General features: G+C 54.8%; 1 protein-coding gene across 7 annotated transcripts in view; it reads left to right on the top strand.

Annotated features, from left to right (window-relative positions):
- PCDH1 (protocadherin 1) overlaps positions 1–21,672 on the top strand; it is a 56,325-nt gene that overhangs the window by 12,314 nt on the left and 22,339 nt on the right. For all 7 annotated transcript variants that reach the window (XR_003988128.1, XM_030459225.1, XM_030459226.1 and 4 more), the window contains exon 4: positions 14,605–14,824. Coding sequence is in view for 6 of the 7 variants with exons in the window: in XM_030459225.1 (XP_030315085.1) it covers positions 14,605–14,824 (220 nt within the window). In the remaining variant the exon portion in view is untranslated. The remainder of the gene's footprint in view (positions 1–14,604; positions 14,825–21,672) is intronic.

Here is a 21,672-nt window from a genome sequence, read left to right as displayed (position 1 = left end):
TGAGCCCTCCACCGTCTCCCGCTCTGGCCAGTCCCCAAGGACTCGGGGTACTGATCCCCTTACCCAGATGGCCGTGTCCCATCTCCAGTCACTGCCTGCCCCTCTGAGGAGACACCTTCCTCCAGGACACGGATCACAACACACACGTGTACATGTGTGGACGTGAAGGCGAATCTAAGCCAGGGACCAGTTAGCCCAGCTTCCTTCCAGCCCACCATCCCGTTGCGTAGCTTCTCCTGCTGCATCCCCAGGTCCTTTTGGGACCCAGCCATGTCCCAAAGCCCAGCGTGTGGAGGAGCAGGTTGAACCCTGCCTGGCATGACCCAAATCCTGCCAGCAAGGGCTGGAAGACGCCTGCCTCTCCCCCGCCGCGGCGCTGGAATGAGGACACGCGCGGTGGCAGATGGAGGTTGGGTGCGTCTGCAGCACCCAAAGCAAGGTGCTCCCCCCACCCCAGGATGTGATGGGCACCACTGTAGTGAGGGAGGGGTCCTCCCAGGCAGGCTTGGTGGCCCTGCTCCTCATGAAGATGGCTCTGCCCCTGCCAGCGGGCAGCTTGGAGGTGATGCAGCTGCCGTGGGGCTTGCTCAGGCTCTTGGCTCCAGTGCGCTGGAGAGATCACAGAGTCCCAGACTGGTTTGGGTTGGAAGGGTCCTTCAAGATCACCCAGTTGTAACCCCCTGCCATCCACAGGGACACCTCCCACCAGCCCAGGTTGCTCCAAGCCCCATCCAGCCTTCAACACTGCCAGGGATGGGGCAGAGCCACAGCTTCTGGGGGCAACCTGAGTTAATGTCCCACCATCCTCACTGAAGACTTTCTTCCTGCTCAGTCTCAGGGGCAATCCTACATCTCCAGGATCCCCCTTTCCAGCCACTCCTCCCTCTTTCTCATGGTTTTCCTTTCAAACTGGGGCAGCCACCCCTGTGCTCGTCTCACCAGCTTCACCTTCACCTCATCCCCAGGGGCTCCAACCAGGCTGCCGGAGAAGAGGAGCTCTGGCGCTGGGGGAGATTAGATCATCCAGGGAAACCAGTGGTTCTGGCTTTGGTGGTTTCAACCCTGTGCCAGCCTTGGCTCTCACAGCCTCCTACTTTGTTTTGCTAACAGCAGAAGGTTTTATCTTGAACCATCCAGGAAGCGTCTGGGCCTCCTGGGCAGGCAGGGCTGGGACCTGGGGGGAGATGCGATGGCTGCGAGAGGAGGAAAGGAGACAGCACCTAACCACCTAAATAACTGCTCCCTGCAGGGCTGGGCAGGGCGGGCTGGGGGCTTGGCTCAGCCTTGCTATCTGCTTCCCTTTGGGAACTTTCTGAGAGACGTTTCCCTTCCTTCCTTTGATGAACCCGGGGCGAGAACACAACCTTGGAGACACTGGGGTGGGGAGTGTCTCCTCTCTTCTGCCCTTCTCTCAGGCTCCATCCTTTGGAGCTTTTAGTTTTTATACCAGGGGGGGTTATCATCTATCTTTTCCCAGCTGCACAAAGCCCCCCAGACTGCCCTAGGTCCTTCCAGCCTCCCCCCATCTGAGGAGCTGGTTGGGGTGGTGCTCAGCAGAAGTGGCTGCACCTGTGTGCAGGCTCGGGAGCAGGAGCAGTGTTGGTTACTGTCTTCCAGGGGCTGTGAGGGATGAAAAGAGGAATATTTCAACTGTAATGGCCAGAGATGAAATTGTCTTGCTGGAGAACTGGGCTCAAAGCCTCCATAAATTGCAGGTTTAGGTGTTGGCAGCTGGCTGGGAAAGTCTCCTCTCATCCCGGGTCAGTGGGTTTGCTCAAGGTCGTTGAGGTGGAAATGAACTGAGAGATGGATCCAGCAACGAGCCACAGGTGGGGCTGAGGGCTCAGGGGGGGACCTGCCCTCTTTTCCCCCCCAGTTTCAGAGCAACTCTGAGCTGGAGGAGTTCCCAGGCTCTGCAGATCAGCTCCTGCCCCTGGGATCCATTGTGCTCAGCTCAGATTTGGCTCAGGTTGGTGTGCAGGGAGGGAAGGAGGGAGTGTGTTGGTGAGGTCCTGGGGTGCTGAGTTGAGGCTGTTGGGATCTGGTCCTGAGTGCTGAGCTGGGAAGAGTAGCTGGGCTCTGGAAAACAACTGGGAATGCTGAACACCTTGTGGGCATCAGTGGAGGACTTGTGGGGTGAGGAGAAGGTTGGAAGTGATGGTTCCTAGGGGTTTGATGAGGATGCTGAGACATCCCTGGGTGAGACAGGATGGCTCTGGGCAGGGCTGAACTTAGGGGGCTTTGGTTTGTGGTAGGGATGGGGTGCCTAGAGGAGGAGGGCACCCTGGGGTGTTTGGGACCTCCAAATGAAGGGCTTCACTTGGGGACAATGAGATGGAGCCAGTGTGGGGGTGCTGTGGGGGGAGGTGACAGCAGGGTGGACACAGCACACAGCCTCGGGCAGGGGCTGGATGACTCCTCTGCAAGGAGGTGGTGGCACTTGCTGTGCCTGTCCCCTCAGGGGACATTGGCTCATTCTTGGCTGACAGTCCCTCATCCCAGCAGTGCTTGGGACCTCGTCCTTGGCAGGTTGGCCCAGCCTGTCCTACCCACCTCAGGTGGACATGGGGTGTGTTGGGCTGGGCTGGTGGCTCTGATCAGTTCCTCCCTTCCCACCCTGCTGAACCAGGGGCTGTTCCTTCCTCCCTGCCCTCCTCTTCCTCTCTCCAGCCCCTGGGCTCTGCTATGCCCGATGCCCTTGGAGCCAGCGTTGGGCTGGTGAACACGAGCTTGGATCTGGGTGACTTCTCCTGGCTTTTTCTCCCTCTCCACCTCCTCATTTGTATTTTCACAACCATACCTGCTCTTCTCCATCCCTCTCCATGCTCTGCTCGGGCACTGACCTCCCCCTTCCCCATCTCCTGGCCCTGGTGCAGCCCCAGCAGCCAAGCTGTGGCTGGGATGAAAGCCCTGGCTGTGTGGGCAGCCACCTCTTCCAAACCATCCTGATTGATATTCCCAGCACTGTTCTGCCCGCTCCGTTGGGCTCTCAGCTGCAGGGCTGCTCCCAGTTCTGCTTCTCCTCCAGCCTTCCCCCAGCTCCTGGGGCAAACCCTCACCCCCCAGCTCTGTCCCCAGGGGTGACCACAGAAACTTTGGGGGCCCTTCCCCCAGAGAGAGGCTGGGGATGAAGGGTGGAGGGTGGGGCAGGATGGAGGATGCTGGGGTAATGAGAGGGTGCAGGATGTAGGGCAGGGTGAGGTGGGGGAGAGGGAGGGCTGAAGGACATGGGGAACAGAATGCTCCTGCTCCTGGGAACTCTGTCAGCTCCTTGGGGGGAGAGGAACCCCCTGAGGGTGTGGGGCAGCACCCATGTTTCTTGGTTGTGTCCCCCCCACCCATGCTGGTGTCCCCTGCTGGGTGAGACTCATGTGGGGCTGAGCCAGGGTGGGCTGCAAGGAGCAGGAACTCCTCATGGTGGGTGGTGGGGACATTTGGCTCCTATGGTACCCTGCCAAAAATCTCTTTTTTGCCACTATGGTCTCCTGCTGGCTGCCCCTGGTGCTGAGAACCTCATGCCAAGCCCAAAGCACCTTCTTCACCCTCCACCCATCTCCACACGTACCTGTACCTGTCATGTGAGAGCACCTGACCGTGAAACCCTGGGCAGGGCCCACGGCCACAGGACAGATGTGCTCCTGCCTCCTGCCCTGCCAGCCCCACCATCCCAGCTGAACTTACACAACCCGAGATCTGCTCCCGGGTGAAACCAAGATGGTCAAGGCAGATTACTTTAAATGCCTTATTCCCACAGTTCCCTGCTCCTTTGGTGCCCCGGGAAGTAGGCAGGCTGCTCACCATGAGGTGCTGAGGGTTGAATGATGGGTGAGGAGGAGCCTGCCCACCCCTGGCACCTTGGTCTCCGTCTTCTTCTTGGTTCCCCTCAGCTTCTGGAGCTGTTGGTGTGAAGCCAGAGGTGATCCAAGGGCTGGAGCAGCTCTGCTCTGAGCCAGGCTGAGAGAGTTGGGTTTGGTCAGCTTGGAGAAAGGAGCAATGGGGAGACCTCAGAGCACCTTCCAGTGCCTGAAGGGGCTCCAGGAAAGCTGGGGAGGGACTGGGGACAAGGGCCTGGAGGGATGGGATGAGGGGGAAGGGTTTCCAGCTGCAAGAGGGGAGATGGAGAGGAGATGGGAGGGAGAAATTGTTTGGGGTGAGGGTGCTGAGCCCCTGGGTGCCCAGGTTGCCCCCAGAAGCTGTGGCTGCCCCATCCCTGGCAGTGTTGAAGGTTGGATGGGGCTTGGAGCCCCCTGGGCTGGGGAAGGGGTCCCTGACCATGGCAGGGGTGGCACTGGATGGTTTTAAGGTCCTCTCCATCCCAAACCATTTGGTAATTCCATGATTCTTACAATCACAGCTGCAGTACCCAACCTAGGGGAAGCTTAGTCTTGGTTTAAACTCTGGGAGCCAGGATCACCTGCAGCTCAGACCCACCCATTCCCCCCACGTATGTGCCCTGATGATCTTATCTTCTCTCTGCCTTTTTTTGGCTTCTCTGGAGGTCTCAGTCTGCACCCTCGAGGACCTTTCCATATCCCACCACTAGTGTGGGTTTCTTTTCCTTGTGGAGTTCCTGATTCAAGCCTGTGGTTGAGAGCACAAGAGGCGGAGGAGGGGAGACAAAAGGAACAGAAAGAAAACAACTCCCCTGCATCCCTTCAAAACATCTCAGTTGTTTTGCCTCATCATCCCCTCATGGTGTAAGCTGTTTACTGCCTCAGTCCTTCAGATGCTCCCAGGAAGGAGTGGGTGGGAGAGGAGGTTTGTGGCCATGACCTAGAGGAGAGCAGGAGAAAACCCACTTGTTATTGTCTACATCCAGTCTGGCATTCCCAGCCTTGCCCTGCGGATCCTACCCTGAAGATGCCCCTGTCCCAGGAGGTGAACGTCCTTCTGAGCACCTCTGCAGCTGCCAAGCACCCACCTCCCCATCTCCTGTCTGGCTGTGGCACCACTGGGTGCCACCCACCCATCTTGGCAGGTCCTTTAGAGGCATCGTTTTGGGAGGGCAGCCTTGGAACCCCTCCCCAGCAGAGTTGTTGGAGGAGCTGAGTGCCCTGATTCAACTCTCCCCAGACGTCTCAGAAGGCTTCAGCAACCTGAAAGCCCTGAAGCTGTTTAGTTCCCACGTGGCCTGGTTTTCACATGCTCCCAACTCCTTCAGCAGCTGCAGAGCTGCTGCCAGGGAGGCTCTGCCAGAGCCCTCCCTGCTTGGGAAGAGGAGGAGGAGAAGGGGGGGGGGGGGGAGGACTTCTTGTCTGAGCTCGGGTCTCAAATCGTGCTCTACACGTCTTGCTAATGTGATGTCTGATGTTCCTCTTACACTAATCTGTTAATCTTCCTTGCTTCTTCATCAAAAGCACTCGAGCCCAGAAGAAAGCAAAATCAGATGTTTGAAGAGCCCTTATTATTCAGGCTGGGCAAAGACCTTTGGGGTTGTTGTGATTCAGGGCCCTGGGAGTGCCTGGAGGAGCTTGGGCTGGTTTTTTTCCAAGGGTTTCAAGTAGATCACAGTTTATTAGAGACTATTCAGGATGTCCCTTGCCCAAAGAAAGCTCAGAAAGCTTCTCTCATGTTCAGGAAATGTTGCTTGAGCCAGGATCTGCACGGACCTTTGTCCTTGGGCCAGCCCAAGTTCACCAGTAAGCCCAGTAGAGCCAAGATAAACGGTCCTAACTGGTGTCACTGGTCCTACCTGTTTGGTCTCCTCTGCTGGAGGCTTCTCGGGTGCTGCCATCACTCCTCATCCTGTGCAGGTTGGTTGCAGACCACTGGAGCTCTGCCCACAGCCTCTTGGTGCAAGGACTTCATGGCACAGGCACAGTTCCTTGGCCAAGCAGAAAATCCTTCTGCCCTTTGGCTGTGGGAATAGAGGGGATCAGAGAACAGGGTTGGCATCAGGGGAACATTTTCAATTTGAGAACAAATCATCCAGAATGATTTTTTTTTCCCTAGTTTGGCTCAAGCCAGGAAATTAATAAATATATATAATTTCTTTTCCCCTATTAATTTCTACAGGCATGATTCTGACCCACCTTTTTTCATTTGGCTTCATAATGAGCCCTTGACTTGATTCTGACGTCCAAGATCCCTTTGCAAGGCCATCATGTTTTCATTTTTCCATCTCAGCAAAGATCCCCTCCCTCCTGCAACTCTGAAACAAGGAGCTCGCTTGAAAAATGATCTGATTTCAACAAACTGACGTTTTTCCCCCCGTGCAGAGTCTTCTGTTGAAGCAATCTTTGTTGCCTCTCCGTTTTTGTTTTATTTTTTAATTTTTTGTCTCTTCTTTTCCTTGGGGCCCTGAGGCTTGGGACCCCCTGCTCTCCCCAGAGCTTTCAGTCCTATCTGTCAGCTCCACTGGGTGCAACTGGGAGCCAGATTAGCTCATTATTTTCCCAGCATTATTTTCCCCACTCTACAGCTGTTGGGCTCCTTCAGGGTTTTATTCAAGTGTTACTCCCTGTCCTGGAACCTTTTTCTCCCTGGGATTTTCAGATGGTTTTAATGTGATTATGAGACCTCCTCCTGCGTCCCGAGCAATTTCCTCTCTACCAACCATCCACCAAATGGCTCTATTATCAGCTTGGAGGTTATAGACATTTCAGGACACCACGGTCAGTCCAATTTAGACATTATTCCATAAAGATTATGACCCCTTTAGATTTTATGATTCACCCTTTCGATGATTTATTTCCATATTTTCCTTCCCAGTCTTCATTTCACCCTAAGAAAAGCCAAATTGCCCATCCTGGAGGGGCTGGGGGCTCTGATAGGCTGAGAGGTTAGGCAATCTCTGTCCTCAGGCTGGCTAAATGGCTTTCTAATTGCCTTCCATCTTGCTCTGAGTTAGATAAATTCCATCTGACCAGGCAGGTTGGCACCAGGCTTTGGCGGCTTCTTTGAGCAGCATGCAAATTTCCTGAAGCTTCAGGGCACCCATGTGGAGTCTAGACCACATTTCACCCAGATTTATTCATTAAACAGTGCCTGGGGAGCCTGATGGCCACTTGAAGGTGGCTGTGCTGCTGTGGTTCTCTGGGCAGCACTCGGAGCAGCTCTGTGCTGCCTGCAAGCTCAGCACTTCCGAATCCTCCACTTTAGGAGTTGCTTTCCAGGTGATAACCAGGAGCTGGGAGCTGGGGGTTTTTGGGGGGATCCCTGCCCAAGCCACTCGAGGGGTTCCTCCTGTAGCTTCCGTTGTCCCCAAAGAGCTAAAGGGTGGGTGGGGGCATGGGGATGGACACGAGGGTTTGTGGGCAGATCCCAACCATCACCCGAGACCTCGGGAGCATCAGAGGGAGCAGAACTGTCACCCCCATTGCTATGTGGGCATCAGGAAACTCCAGTGGCTGTGCTGGAGGTGACCTCAGCAAACCATCAGGCAGGGAGATCAGCAAACTGGGCTTCCCAGTCCTGTCCAGAGCTGTGAGCGCCCTTTGGGAGCCACCACATTCCATGACAACATTTGAGGAAGGCTCCAATGGGTTTTTTGGGGTTTTTTTTTTGGTTTTTTTGCACGCTGGAGGGGTCTTGCAGATGTGCCCAGCTCACATCTTTGCTCAGAATTGGGTCCATCTCCCTCCCTTGTTTGTAGTGGCTGGAGCTTCAGGCAGGCAATTGTCCTGCCTGGTTGCTCCATCCCTCCCTTATCCAGAGCAGGCAGAGCCTGCAGGACTGGTTCCTTTCCTCTGGGCCAGTTCTGTCCTCAATTCCTTCACGTTGTGCTAAAAGGGAACAATCCTGTAGTGCTGGGAACTGCAGCTCTGGTGTGGTTTGGTCAATCTCATTCCTGCAGTCCTGGTCCTCGTGCCTTGGAAAAGCTGAACCTGGAGATGCTGTGGGGGGGTAGGGAGGAGCCCATGGGGCAGAGAGGATCCCCAGAGCACCAAAGGGACCAGAGAGGCACGGGGGGGGGGGGGGGAAGAAATGTTGTCTTTGAGGAGCAGAGAGTTCCTGTGGGTGCCAGGAGGTTGTTGCCAGGGCATGGTTTGCTGCTGTCTCCAAACACTGTCCCTCTGTGCTGTCACATCAGGGCATGAGCTTGGACACCACCTCATCCCCCTGGATGTGAGAGTGGGCTCAGGAGGAGCAGGGGATGCTCTGGGGTGGGGTGGGGGTTCAGTGCAGCATCCAGACAGTGTGGAAAAGGCTGGGAAGAGCCCTGGCCCCTTCCTCACCCCAACCCCCCAGGAGAAGCTCCCAGTGCTGCTCAGACAAGCTGGGGAATGGTCTCTGGCCACCAGCTGAGCTTCTCTCCTCTTTCCTACAGCCTTGCCCTGCTGGATGAACCTTTGCACTTCAGGTCCAGCTTCCCTCCAGGCTTGCCTTGCTTTCCAGGGGCAGGATTTTTCCCCAAGCCCAGGTTACCTTGCTGGCGTTGTGCTCCTTCACAGACAAGACCCCAGGGAAGAAAATCATTCCCCCAGGCAGCAAAACCTCCGTGGGTGGAAACCTGCATCCCTTCCACTTGGGGCACGGTCCCCAGGTTTATATTTCTGTGTGTATTTGGGGATGTTGTGTAGCTCCAGGTTGGTTTGTACCGGAGAGGGGCTGAGGGATGGATCTGAAGTTGATGAACCCGTGTGTACAAAGGCTCCCTTGTCACTTCCCTTCCCATCCCAGGCAGTGGGGCTGCCACTGCTTTTCCTCCCAGCCCTCTGAGATGCTGCATTGTGGTGGCTGCTGGGGAAGCAAATGCCTTTGGCAGCCGTGGAGGCTCCTGGCATGTGGGGAGGTTGCCAAAGGAGCCCATCAGCTCCTGCTCTGGGCTCAGCGGTGAGGTGGTTAATTTCCCAGTTGGATATTTTCACCATTCCAGCTTTAATCAGGGCAGGGAAAGGGAGGGGAGGGAGCAGGGTGGCTCATCTCCGCGGGGGCTGGTGCTCTGCATCATCCCTGTCAGCAGGAAAAAAAGAAGAAGAAGAAGAAAAAAAAGGGTGCCCGGGGTGGATTTAAAGGGTTTCTGTTGGGAACAACCCAATTTCTGGTGGGTCAGGTGGGACTGTGTCCCCTGCCACCCACCCAGCTGGGTTTGGGGGGGTCAGGGTGGCACCTGCAGCCCTGTGCCCTCCCAGCACTGCTCAGCTTCTGGCTGGGTTTGTGTTCCCCAGGTCTAGCAAGGAGAAGCAGCTTGGAGATGTCTGACAGGGGGAAGCAGAGTGGGTTAGGGTTAGGTCTGAGTGGGGCTGAGGAGGGAAAGGGTCCCATTAGTCCCCCCCTGCAGCACCCAGGGGTGGGGGGACCCTCCTGGCCCAGGGCATCCAGGGCAAAGCTGCCCCAGGGCAGGGATCTGGTGTTGAGGGGGTTTGGGGTGTGCAGGACCAGGGAGGTTGGGGAAGGATCTCAGGGTGAATCCAAACAAATCCAAGTCCCTCCTACTGGCAGATGGGCCCCAAAACCAGAACCAGCATGGAGAAGGGCTGGAACCAGTATGAGGAAGGGCAGCAGAGCTGAAACCAGGATAGGGAAGGACTGAAACCAGTATGGAGAGGGGCAGCAGAGCTGAAACCAGTATAGGGAAGGACTGAAACTAGTATGGAGAAGGGCAGCAGAGCTGAAACCAGGAGGGAGGAGGGCAGCTGAGTGGGAACCAGTATGGAGAAGGGCTGAAAGCAGTAGGAAGGAGGGCTGGAACCCGTATGGAGAAAGGGCAGAAGAGCTGGAACCAGTAAGGAGAAGAGCAGCAGAGTGGGATCCATTAGGGAGAAGGGCAGTAGGGTCAGAACCAGTATGGAGAAAGGGCTGGAACCAGTAATGGGAAGGGCAGCAGAGCTGGTCAGACCTGCCTGGGGTCAGTTCATCACTGCAGGATGCTGGGGGGGCCAAAATCAGGTGTGGACTCAAAAAGCATTTTGCAGAGGCCAGGGGTGATTGAACAGGGGAACTGCAAAGGATTCCTGATTCCTTGCTTGAGGAAAAAAACCCAAACCAAACCAACCTGAGCTGTGGGACCCCCGAAACCCCCAGGGTTCACCAGGGGGTGAATGCTTCCATGGGTGCTGGAGGCAGCTGGTGGGGCTGGTGGGGTTCAGAGGGGAGAAAAAAGACAGCTTGGGTCCAAATCCCATCTGGTGCAGTGGGAAAGTGGAGACAGCAGCTAGGAACAGAGAAAAAATAGGGAAAAAAGTTAGAAATATAAAAATAAATGCAGCCTGGGGGGGGGAGGGAAAGAGAGAGGGAGTGTGTAGCAATTAGTAGACATGACTTGTTGTGGAGTGGAGAAAATTGGCAAGGAAAGGCAAAAATGTGGCAGGGAAATCGATTTTGATGAGCTAAACATGATCAGGAGGGCTCGGGATAAAAAGCAGGGAAGAGGTGGAATCCAGCAACTCATTTCCCCATGGGGGCTGGAAAATTGTGAATTATGGAGAAAACTGCTGCAAGAAAGAGCTCTGGTAATTTGGGCTGAAATGTAGTTTGGAGGAGGCTGTAATTTGGAGGAGGACCTGCTGGGGGTTGGCAACCAGGGAGGGCATTCCAAAGATCAGCTCCTTGAAAGAGGGAAGAGGGGGATGAGGAGGAGGAGGAAGGAGCAGTCCTGCTGAGCCATCCAAACTGAGCTGAAACTAAAGGGGGGTTAAAGGTGGAGGAATGCAAAGCTCTGCATGGAGAAGTGGGGGATGAAGGTTTAGATCCTGGAGAACATTGACTTGAGGATCAACCCAAGGGTAAGGCTGCAGGAGGAGCTTGGTTGGAGTTAGCAAAGACCTCAGGAGGACACCAGGGCTGCCTTGGTGACATGGTGACATGCTCCAGAAGGGTGGCTCCTGCAGAGGGATGGGGACAACAGGGGCAAGGGAGGTGAGGACCACAAAGCTGCCAGCAAGAGAGAGACTTCAGGAATGTGGGTTGCTTAACTTCTCCCAAAGAATCATAAAGTCCTGGAATCCCAGACTGGTTTGGGTTGAAAGGGACCTTAAAGCTCATCCAGTGCCACCCCCTGCCATGGTCAGGGACACCTCCCCCAGCCCAGGGGGCTCCAAGCCCCATCCAACCTTCAACACTGCCAGGGATGGGGCAGCCACAGCTTCTGGGGGCAACCTGGGCACCCAGGGGCTCAGCACCCTCACACCAAGGAATTTCTCCCTCCCATCTCCTCTCCATCTCCCCTCTCCCAGCTGCAAACCCTTCCCCCTCATCCCATCCCTCCAGGCCCTTGTCCCAAGTCCCTCCCCAGCTTTCCTGGAGCCCCATCAGCCACTGGAAGGTGCTCTGAGGTCTCGGAGTTGCCTGGATTGCTCTGTACAAGGAACTTCTATAGAAAATCCTGCTTGCTGCAAGGCTCTTTAACCCAGCAGAGAAAGGTCAAACAAAAGCCAGTTTCTGGAAGCCAGAGCCAGACAAATGGCTTCAGTTTCTCTCCATGACTCCAGAACAAAGCCCTCTGGGTGGAGAGCTTCAGCCAGACACAAGCTCCTGTTATTTTTTGAAGTGTTTTGGTCACAGCGTGGTGGGGACTGCTCAGAGGATGAGGGAAACCCCAGCCCCTGTCACTGCCATGGCCTCGTGTGGAGTTGGCTTGTGATGGAGATGAAGGGAGGAGAAGCCTTTGAGAGGCTGGATCTGAGCTGTAATGAGGGGGGGTTTACCTGAGAATGATGCCATTTGGAAGGAGGTTCCTCAAGTGAAGGAGAGGAGCTGTCACAGGCTGGGTTTGTGGGGCTGTCTGTGGGTATCTCTGGTGGCACCCCAAGGAGCCCTGGTGGCTTGGCTGGGGTTTGACAAGCAGAGAGGGACAGCAGAGCCTTGGAGCTCAGGCTGAGCTGTGGAGATGGAGGAAAGAAGCTTCAGACAAAGAGGAGGAGGCTGTAGGACATCTGCCTTGACCTCAGAGCTGTACCAAAGCTCTCCTGAGAGCTTCTTGTCCATCCCTTCATGACCAAGGTTGCACCTTCTGGTTGGGCAGTCCATCACCCAACCACTGTGGGGTCTTCTGAAGGCCAAAGCTCCACCTTCCCTGCTCCAGGTGGAGGCCACTCTGTCCTGTCTGCCCATGAAGCCTTCTGCCTTTGCCATCCCCTCCCCAAAGCAGCTTCCTCAGCCCTTCCCTGGCTTGTCATCCTTTCCAACACCTCCCGGGCTCTGCTCCTCTCTACTTACCTGGTGGTTACCTGGTTTTTTTTGGAAGTGATGCTCTGCCTCTGAAGTCCTCCTGGAGCCCAGCAGATCCTTTGTGACCCAAAGCCAAGATGCCTGTTTGGGCACCCTGATAGACAGGTGTCATTTTTTGGGGTGCTCACCCCCTGATCAGTTGCCACTGCTCCACCCTTCAGCCAAGCTGCTGCTGCTGGGAGCAATGGTTTGGGGTTTTTTCCCCCAAAGGTGCAGATGTGACAGATACATTCCACATCTGTCACCTCAAGCTGTTCAGGAAGAGCCAGGGCTTGGGACACAACCCCAAAAATTTAATTTGATCATAGAACCATAGAATGGTCAAGGCTGGAAGGGACTTTTAAGGCCATCCAGTCCCAGCCCTCTGCCATGGCCAGGGACCCTTCCTGACCTTCAGCACTGCCAGGGAGGGGCAGCCACCACCTCCCTGGGCAACCTTATTCCAGTGTCTCACCACCCTCATGGAGAAGAATTTTTTTCCCATTATCTAACCCAAATCTCCCCTCTTTTCAGTTTAAACCCATCACCCCTTGTCCTATCCCCACCCTTGCTGGTGAAAAGCCCCAGCCCAGCTTTTCTGCAGCACCCTTCAGGGAATTCTCCCCTCCAGGCTGCCCAACCCCACCTCTCATCCTGTCCTCCCCACAGATCCCTCTGATCTGATTAATTCCCAACTACAACCTTCCAAAGGCTCCACATCCACCCCACGGGGTAGTACCTACACCTGGGAGTTCTGCTCTGCCCCTTCCCTGCAGCACTTAGGAGAGCATCACCTGAAACAGTGTCAAACCCCCCCCAAAAAAATCCCCAACCCTTCCTGCAGTCAAAGTGTGACATCTGCTGCTCCTCCTCCCTCCACCAGGCCTGATGGCTTTTCAAAGGCAGAAGTTGGAGGGTTTGACATGTTTGTTTGTGACAAACCTACAGTGGCTGTTACTCATTTCCTTGTTATCTTGTAGGTACTTACAAAGAGTTCTTTCATCTGTTGCAGTATTTTTCCAGGATCTGAAATTAAGCTAACTGTTATAATTCTCCAGCTCTTCTTTTTTTTTCTCTTCTCATCTGTAAAGACAGGAGCTATTTTAACTCGCTTCTGGAAGTCCCTGATCCTCCACAATTATTTTTTTTTTTTTTAAGAAAAAAATATATAAAAACCCTAACAGCTCTGAAGTTCTCTAAATCAGGTCTCTGAGCACCTGGGGTGAATTTAATCAGGTGCAACCACCCCAAAAGCTCATCTGAATGCTCCCTGGGTGTTCCTGCCCTGGGTTAGGCTGGATTCTTGCCCCTGCCTGCTGGTAGGATGCCTGATTGCCACTTGTAGTAAAGGCATCAGGAGAAAGGGGATTTGCACACCTCTGGTGTGTTGGTTCCACACCTGCTTGGTTCCTCTCTCCTCATGGCCTTCAGATCCCCACCAAATAGCTCCTTTTTTGGGGGGGCTCCTTCCTGTGTTCATGGGGGACTGGGTGTCTTTTCCTCCCTCCCGGTGTTCAGGTCTCATCCTCCTGCTCTTGCCCCGTGACTTTGTGCTCCCTTTTCTTTCCACTCCTCAATCACCACCACCAAGAAGGGTTTTATGGAGGGGTTGGGAGGAGGATAACACCATGGCTGCTTGCTGGGACCTCCTCCCAAGCATGAGGCAGAGCTGGGGAGAGCAAGTGTGAAGGAGGAGTCTGGGGGATGCTTAAACACCATGACAGGAGATGGGGGAGAACCTCTTGGGATGGGAGATGGTGTCAGGGCAGAGGCTGGAGGATGACCAGGGAATGGTTTGGGTTGGAAGGGACCTCAAGGTCATTCAGTCCCAACCCCCCTGCCATGGGCAGGGACCCCTCCCACAGCCCAAGTTGCTCCAAGCCCCATCCAACCTGGGCTGAGACACTGCCAGGCATGGGGCAGCCACAGCTTCCTTGGACAGCCTGTTCCAGTCTCTCACCACCCTCAAATTAAACGTTTTCTTCCTAATCTCTGACCTACATCTCCCCTCTTCAACCATTTCCCCTTGTCCTCCCTCTGCACACCCATGAGGATGTCACCGTGAGGATGTCACCAGAGCTCTGTGCTGGGCAGGGATCCCATCAGAGAGACTTTTGGGAGAGGTGACCCTGGCCAGGAGGGAGTCTGAGAGCACCAAGGGTGTTTGCAGAGGCTGAGGGACCCTGGGTGAAGGGTGAGGTGGGGATGATTCCTGATGGGGACCTTTCCCCAGGCTGTCTTGTCACAGGAGAGGACATCTGGTTGTCTCTGGGTTCAGGAGCAGCTGGGTCAGGGGGAGTGCAGGGACGAGGGTGTCCACATGGAAAAGGGTCTGGTGGGATGCTCCTGGCTGGGATGGAGCTGGGCACTGTGTCTGGGGGGCAGATGATGGACATTGCTGGGGTGGGGAGGTCTGGGCAGGAGCTCTCTGGGGTCAGGGTGACTCCATCACCCACCCATCCCACAGATGAAGGCAAAGGGGGGGTCACCACCAGCTTTTCTCTTCTCCCCCAGTTACCTCATCGCCGAGTGACGTTCTCTGCAGCCAGCCAGGCTCAGGACCTGCAGGATCCCTCCCAGCACAGCTACTACGACAGTGGGCTGGAGGAATCAGAGACCCCAAGCAGCAAATCATCATCGGGACCTCGCATCGGGCCCCTGGCCCTGCCTGAGGATCACTACGAGCGCACCACGCCCGACGGCAGCATCGGGGAGATGGAGCACCCTGAGAATGGTAGGTCCTGGCACCCAAGCCTCCTGCTTCTCCCAGCCCCAGGGACCCTGCTCCCCAGGTTCTTCATCCTCAAGGCTGCAGCTCCCCCCCGGTGTGGGTGAGGTGGGGTGAGGAGCTGGGACAGGATGGGCTTGGTGTGTGTGTCAAGTCTGGAGAAGGAGGAGATGGGGATCCAAGAGAGGAAGATGGTGGGATGGGGAGAAGTGGGGTCTGGGGAAGGTTTGGAGGAAGTCGGGAGAGGTGGGAGAGGGAAGAGCTGAGGAGGCAGATGGTGGGTTTGGGATGGTGCAGAGGGAGGGCCCAAGGTGATGGTTGGAGATGTGGGCAGCCCAGCCAAGGGTGAGCTGGTGTGCTGCAGCCAGGAGGTCCCAGGGGTGCAGGGGGTGCTGCAGGCTCCTTGCTGTGCTGGGTGTCAGAACCAGGGGAGGTTGTGGGGAGCAGGAGGGTGAGAGGAGGTTTAGTGGCACAGACTGGGGTGGGAACATCCCTGGGGTGGAGGATCAGAGAGCCTGGAGGTGGCAAACCCAGGAGTGAGGTGTCCTGGTTCACTGGGCCCTTCAGGGCTGGGTCCACCTTTGCAGGAGAAGCCCACCCGAGGGGCCTGCAGTCTCCCTGCAGGAGAGAAGGGTTTGTCCCCTGCCCTGGCACAGCTTCAGCCCCACTTCTGCTCTTTGTGCTGCCTCTGTGCTGCCTGCCTGACCCCCCCAGCAGCCCACCCCCCAAGCTATCTTCTCTGGCCACCTTCAGTCGCTTCCTTGGACTTGGCTCTGGCTGTGCACATAACATCTCCTTCTCTGTACCTTCTGTGCTCTTGTCTTCAGGGGAGGTCACAGGTCAAGTTTAAAGAAACCTCCAGGAGGGAGGGAGAGGGGGGGGAGAAAAATGGGGGTGCAAAGATTTCTCTTGAAGTCTCCTCTGCCTTAGGGGAGCAACTTTGGCTTTGGGAGAGGGCTGGATGTGGTGTGAGGAGGTGTTCAAACCTGCTGGGTGTCCCTGCTGAGCAGCACAAGGGGCCAGGGGTAAATTGTGGTCTTTGAAGGTCTAGTGGGACATCTCTCCCACCTTCCCAGGGGAATTCCTGGAGTAAAGCTGGAGTTAGCTACGCTGTGGTCATTGCAGCACCAGGGCTGGCAGGGTTCCTCAATCCATCCTTTGCTCGTGCCATACGAGGTATCCTCCTACCTAGGAGTGTTGTGCAGATCACTTTCTTCCCAAAAGTTCCATCTGGGAAGAGGGGTGTGGAGAGGTTCCTGGAGCCTGGAGCAGGATGAGGGTGCTGGATTTCTCGTTTGCCCTCGAGTCCTCAGCCAGGTGCCTGCAAGAGAAGCCGGAAGGCCACGTGGGCAAGGAGATGCTGGGTGGCTGTGCTGAAGGCCAGAGGGTGGCTGTGGTGATGATGGGGCTGGAAGAGGAAAGTTTGAACCCCTGAAGGTGAGAAGCAGCCCAGAGGTGAGGAGGAGGCTGTGGATCTAAAACTAGAAAGAGAGAGAAAGAGAAGAGGACCTGGAAAGTGTGGGGTGGGAGATGGAGGGCAGAGAGGGTTTCCTGTGGTCCTTGGGATGTTTGTTGGCAGCTTGATGGGGATGAGCAGTGTCCTCCTGTAAGAGCAGCTCCCTCCCTTTGCCCAGGAGCCCTCGGGTATGTTCCCAGCCCAGGAGGACAGAAACAGCCACACATCTATCCACACACAAATCCACGTGTGACACGGACCTGTGTGGAGGCCCCCAGGGATGGGGGTGACCCGGTTCTGCTGGCTGTCCCCCAGCCTGGCCTGGCTCCCTTTGTGTGCCAGGGCTTGGGAATCAGGCTCTGGCGTCCCCAGCAGCTGCCCTGACCTGGATAAACCCAAGGAGGAGGCCACGGCAGGTCAAGGCTCCAGGGAATCCACAGGCATTAACTCCAGTTGGTGATCTTCAGATAAGCTGAACCTGGGGGGCTGGGTCAGGGTCATGAGCCATTAAATGGACTATTAGGGGACCTTGGCCCTGGGCCAGGTGGTTTGGGGAGGATGAGGAACTGGTTGCATTAGATGGGTTCATCAGAGTTGTGTTTCCTGTGGTCCACCTGCCCCAACCATGGCTTGTTGGACCTTCCCGTGGCACCACCAAGACCTTCCTGCCTCCTTTGGCCAGGGAAGGGTCACATCTTGGTGCCTTTCTTCCTACAAAGCATCTCCAGTGATGTGGGACCCCTTTTTGGGGGGCTGTCTCCCAACACCTTTGTCTTGGCATCACCAGCCCCTCCAAGAGTTCAGTTTTTGCTTTTTTTTTTATTTTTTTTGGTGGGTCGTTTTTGTGGGTTTTTTTTTTTTTAATTCATGAAGCTGGGGAGATGAAGCCATTTCTTGGCCTCATATTAAACCCAAGAGACTAATTGGATCCCACACCTTCTATCTCGTGGCACGAGCTCAGGGCTGACACTCCTGTGCATTTCCTAGGCTTTCATCTAGTTATAAATATCCAACAAAACAAGGCTGCCATTGCCTTCTCCAGGAGATGATCCCTGCAGCCCAACCAATCTGATAAGCAAGTATGCAAGGTTATTTATAGCTTTTTTTTTTTTTTTTTTTTTTTTTTGCAACTGGAAGACAGCTCCATGCCTTCTCTTTGTAGATGGTTCTTCACTTGATTAACACACCTATCAGTGTCCTCCTTTTTTGGACACCTTTTTGCCACGCAGACTGCAGTAAAATGCTGTATTGCAGGGGCTGAGCCAGGGCCTTCTTTAAGGGGAGCGTTGATGTTGTTGATGGAGACTTCTCCAGGATCTTGGCACCGATGTGGCAGCTCCTCAGCCAGCCCAGGCATTTCTCATCCCTTGGTATTTTACCTCCTTGCCCACTGTTTCCTCCCCAGCATTTTGTTTTCTGCTTCTGGGGGTTAAACCAGGCTGGGAACTGAGTTTTTCAGCCTCCCACTTGGCCACCCATTGCTTTTGCTGGAGACAGAATCCCAGACTGTTTAGGTTGGAGGAGACCTCCCAGATCATCCAGTCCCTCCCAGATGATCTGTCCCATCCAGACAGATTTGCTTTCATTGGAAGGGGGCTGGGAGCTGGTTGGGCCCTGCAGAGGATCCTCCCTGCCAATCTGCACCTAGAACTTGGGTCAGGAAGGTGCCAGTCCCTCTCCAGCAGCCACAGAGAGAGCTCAGTAAGGTCACAGTCTGGGAAACCTGACGTGAAGGCTCTGTCCCCAAGTGGCACAAAGAGGGTTTGCCCTCCACAGGGACAGGAGTTGGGCTCCATGATCCTGCAGGGTCCCTTCCAACTCCCATGAATTGGATCTCTCCCCTCCCATCCTCCCTGGCAGTGTTGAAGGTTGGATGGGGCTTGGAGCCCCCTGGGCTGGGGGAGGTGTCCCTGACCATGGCAGGGGGTTGGGACTGGATGGTTTTAAGGTCCCTTCCAACCCCACCCATTCCATGTTACATACCCAGCATGTTCAGTTGGACTCGGTGATCTCTCAAGGTCCCTCCCAACCCCGACCATCCCGTGATTCTATGAAAGGTTCCTGAGATGATGACATCTTGGATGAATTATTTCTGAACTGCATCCTGCAGCTGCCCCCAGATCAGGGGCAAACCTTGAATCTGTTTTCTCCCCCCTCCTTTCAGCTGCCATTTTCCATGCCTGCCATTCCAACCCCTGCTGGAGCTGCAACCAACCATCATCCCCACCTTTCACCCTGCCCTGGGTGCTGTAGCAGCTCCACCTCACAGATGTTAATCAGTTGATCCTCCCCGGCTCCTCTTCCAGGGAAGAAATCCCACCATGGGGAGGGAATGAAGCTGCAATCCAGCATTTACATTTCTGAGAAGTCTGCTAGCCTTGGGTGACCTGCCCAGATCAGCTGGCAGCTCCTTGCTCTCCTCTTTTCTTTGGACGGCAGGAGATGATGGGAGGTCCCAGTGCCTCTGAGCCACCAGGCAGGGCTCCAGCTGCTCTTGGATGGAGAAGCTGGAGCTGCATCAGCTGTGATGCACCAGCAGCACGGCCTGGGGACTTGGTGACTGAGTTAGATATCCAACTCTCTCACCTGGTTGGTAGCAGAGGCTTTTCTAACCAGCCCAGCCTTTTTGCCATGGTCCTCTACCTCCTCTGTACTCAGCACAGAGTCACCAAATGGACTGAGGTGCCACTGCCCGGGTTTGGCTGCTGAAAACCTTTTCAACCCAGGTTGTCCTTTGTTTCAGGAAAGGTTGGTAGACTGATGTGCTGGGAAGCCAGGAGCAGCAGTTGTGTGACCCCTGCCATAAAACGTCACCTTTCCATCTCCAGGAGCACTCCTTTGGGAAGGTCCCACCTGGACAGCAGGTTACAAATGGTGGCAAGTGTGAGGGACCTGTGCAGAACCCTTCCAGAGGAAGATCCCCTCTGCCCCCTCTTTCAGCCCATGCTGAAATTCTGCTGGAGCTGCTCTAGCTCCCATTCCTGCCCCCTGGGTCCTGTGCCATCAGAAAACACCTCGGGTGATGTGTAGATCAGACACGTGAAGCTCTCTTTGATGCACTCAAAACCTTGAGGCAAGACCTCACTGTGAGCAGAGCCCAGGCAAGACATTTTGCCAGCTGGTCCTCTCTCTCTCTTCATTCCCTCCCACCCTTCCTTGGGTCCCTCCCAACCTTTGCCATCTGCTCCTGACACCCTCACAGACCTGCAGCCCCATTCCTGGCCACCAGCAACATCTGGCACATCTGGGATGGAAGTGCTGCTTTTTGGCAGCCCTCGCCGAGGAAGCCTGGGGAGATTTGATTTTGTTTTTCTCCGTGTCTGAGCCTTCCATTCCTTCATCTCCTTATCTTTATTTTTTCCCCCCTGCATGATGGCCAATTTGCCAGCAACCTTTCAGCAGCCTGGCTGTGGCCAGCTGACAGCCTGCAGCTCTCCAGCAGCTCTTGGTGGCACCCAGAGCAGCACCAGCACTCAGATAATGTCATTGCAAGTGTTTGGCTTCATCAGGCTCACACCAGGCGTGTGTGTGGCCATCACGAGGAAGCAGAGATGGGGCTGGGGCTGGGGGGGAAGGCAGGTGGCTCAGAAGAGGACTCCCAAGCCAAGGAGTGCTGATGAGATGGATTTGCAGCCCTGGGCAGCTGCTTCCTCTTCTCTTCTGCTTAGTGGCAGGCTGGTGATGAGCTTCTTCACAAGCTTCTCACAGCTATTGTTATGTAGTTCCTTCCAGCCAGCAGATGGGACCAAAAATTACTTGTTGTCTCCTCTGGAATTCTCTAAATCTTAAAATCTATTCTTTTTTTTTGCATTATCTTTAAACGTCCCTTTTGTCTCGCAGAAAGTGTTCCAGGCACATGTTCAATCTGCAGATATTTTTTTTTTCCCCCAAACGTAGCCTGCAGCATTTTCTTTTTTATTTTGCTTTGTTGCAGAGTGCTGAGGAATGCTGTGGGCTGGGCTGTGGGATTTCAGCTCTGTGCCCTCCCCAGTCCAACGCTGGTGAGCCCAGAGAGGATGGTCTGGTCCACAGATCCAGAGAGATCTCACAGTTTTGTCAGAGAAACTTGAGGGTATGGCATAGGGCAGGATGAATGCTGGAATGAAGATGGTTTCTGGCTGGGGCTCTGCTCCAGTTTCCCCTTGGCTGGGGTCACACATCTGCCCAGCTGAGGACTCTTGGGTCTGGCTGGGGCTTGGGCTCCTCTGTCCCTGAGACCTGGTGAGGGTTTTGTGCCTGATCTGAGCCCTTTCCAGCTGTGGCTGTAATTCCTTCCTGCAGAGGTTTTGGTCTGAGTCTTGGTTCCCAAGTCCTGCTCTTGTTCAGGGCATGCACGATGAGGCTCTCTCTGTGCCACCACCCTCTGCCTCTCCTTGCCTTCTACAAACTCTGGGTTTCTCAGTGCTCCTCAGGCACCTGCATTCCTTCCAAAGTCATGATGAGCTTCTCTGCTTTCCTCACCTCCTGTTGGGTCATCCCCAAAGCTGCCTTCTGATTTTCCTGATGGCTGCTGCAGAGGGATGTGGGAAGAGATTCTTATCGAGACAGACAGCTCACAAATGGTCAGGGATTGCAGCAGCTGGGTTTCAGCACACGTGTAGGTGTTGAATTCCAGCCTCAGAGCTGGAATTCCCAACTCCTTCTCACCCTCTTTCTTCATTCCCTTTGTTTCCAGCACCCGTGTCTGGATAATTCCCTCTTAGGAAAGAGCTGCTGAGGTCAGAGCAGTCCTGGTGACCACTCAGCCAGGTCACCTGCTGGAATTGCACCCAGGATCAACAGGGTGCAGATCTTTTTTTTTTTTGCTCCCCCAGACTAACAAGTGCATTGCTTGTAGCTGCACAGAACGCCTTTAATCCTCTCAAGACCTTCTAAGAAGGCTGCTACTTCCTTCACAGGTTGTCCAAAATAGCTTTAATAATGTATTTGACAGTGACTTCCATGCCTCACAGGATTAGGTGGCAGCACACATGTACGACTGTCCTCAAGCTCTCCAAAGATCCTTGGCAGGTGCAGGGCATCTCCCGAGGAGTTATTGGAAGGAATTCAATTTCCCTCTTGGTATCTGATGAATTTTTTAAATTATTATTATTATTATTTTCACCTTTGCTGTCCCTGAACTGTGGCCACAGAAATCTAGGCAGGACAGGAGTTCTGAATCAATGCCCAAGAGACAGAAAGCTCCATATTGCAGTGGGCAGGTGCCTTCTCCTGGAGGGCAGATGGCTCCCCGGGGCTCTGTGTGTGCCTCCTGCATTTCAGATGGAATTTTGTCAATTTGCTACTATTCTTTTCTGGGCTGGGCTGTGACATCTTCCATTTCTTCTTGCTGTCTGTGGCAAAATGATGGAAATCGGTGAATGTCCTCTCCCTTCTTTTATGTCCTTGGTGTTCTTCC

The sequence above is a fragment of the Calypte anna genome, chromosome 13 (genome assembly GCF_003957555.1).
Source record: "Calypte anna isolate BGI_N300 chromosome 13, bCalAnn1_v1.p, whole genome shotgun sequence".
Classification (NCBI taxonomy): domain Eukaryota; kingdom Metazoa; phylum Chordata; class Aves; order Apodiformes; family Trochilidae; genus Calypte; species Calypte anna.
Note: the sequence above shows the minus strand (reverse complement) of the source record. Positions and strands in the feature narration are given on the sequence as shown.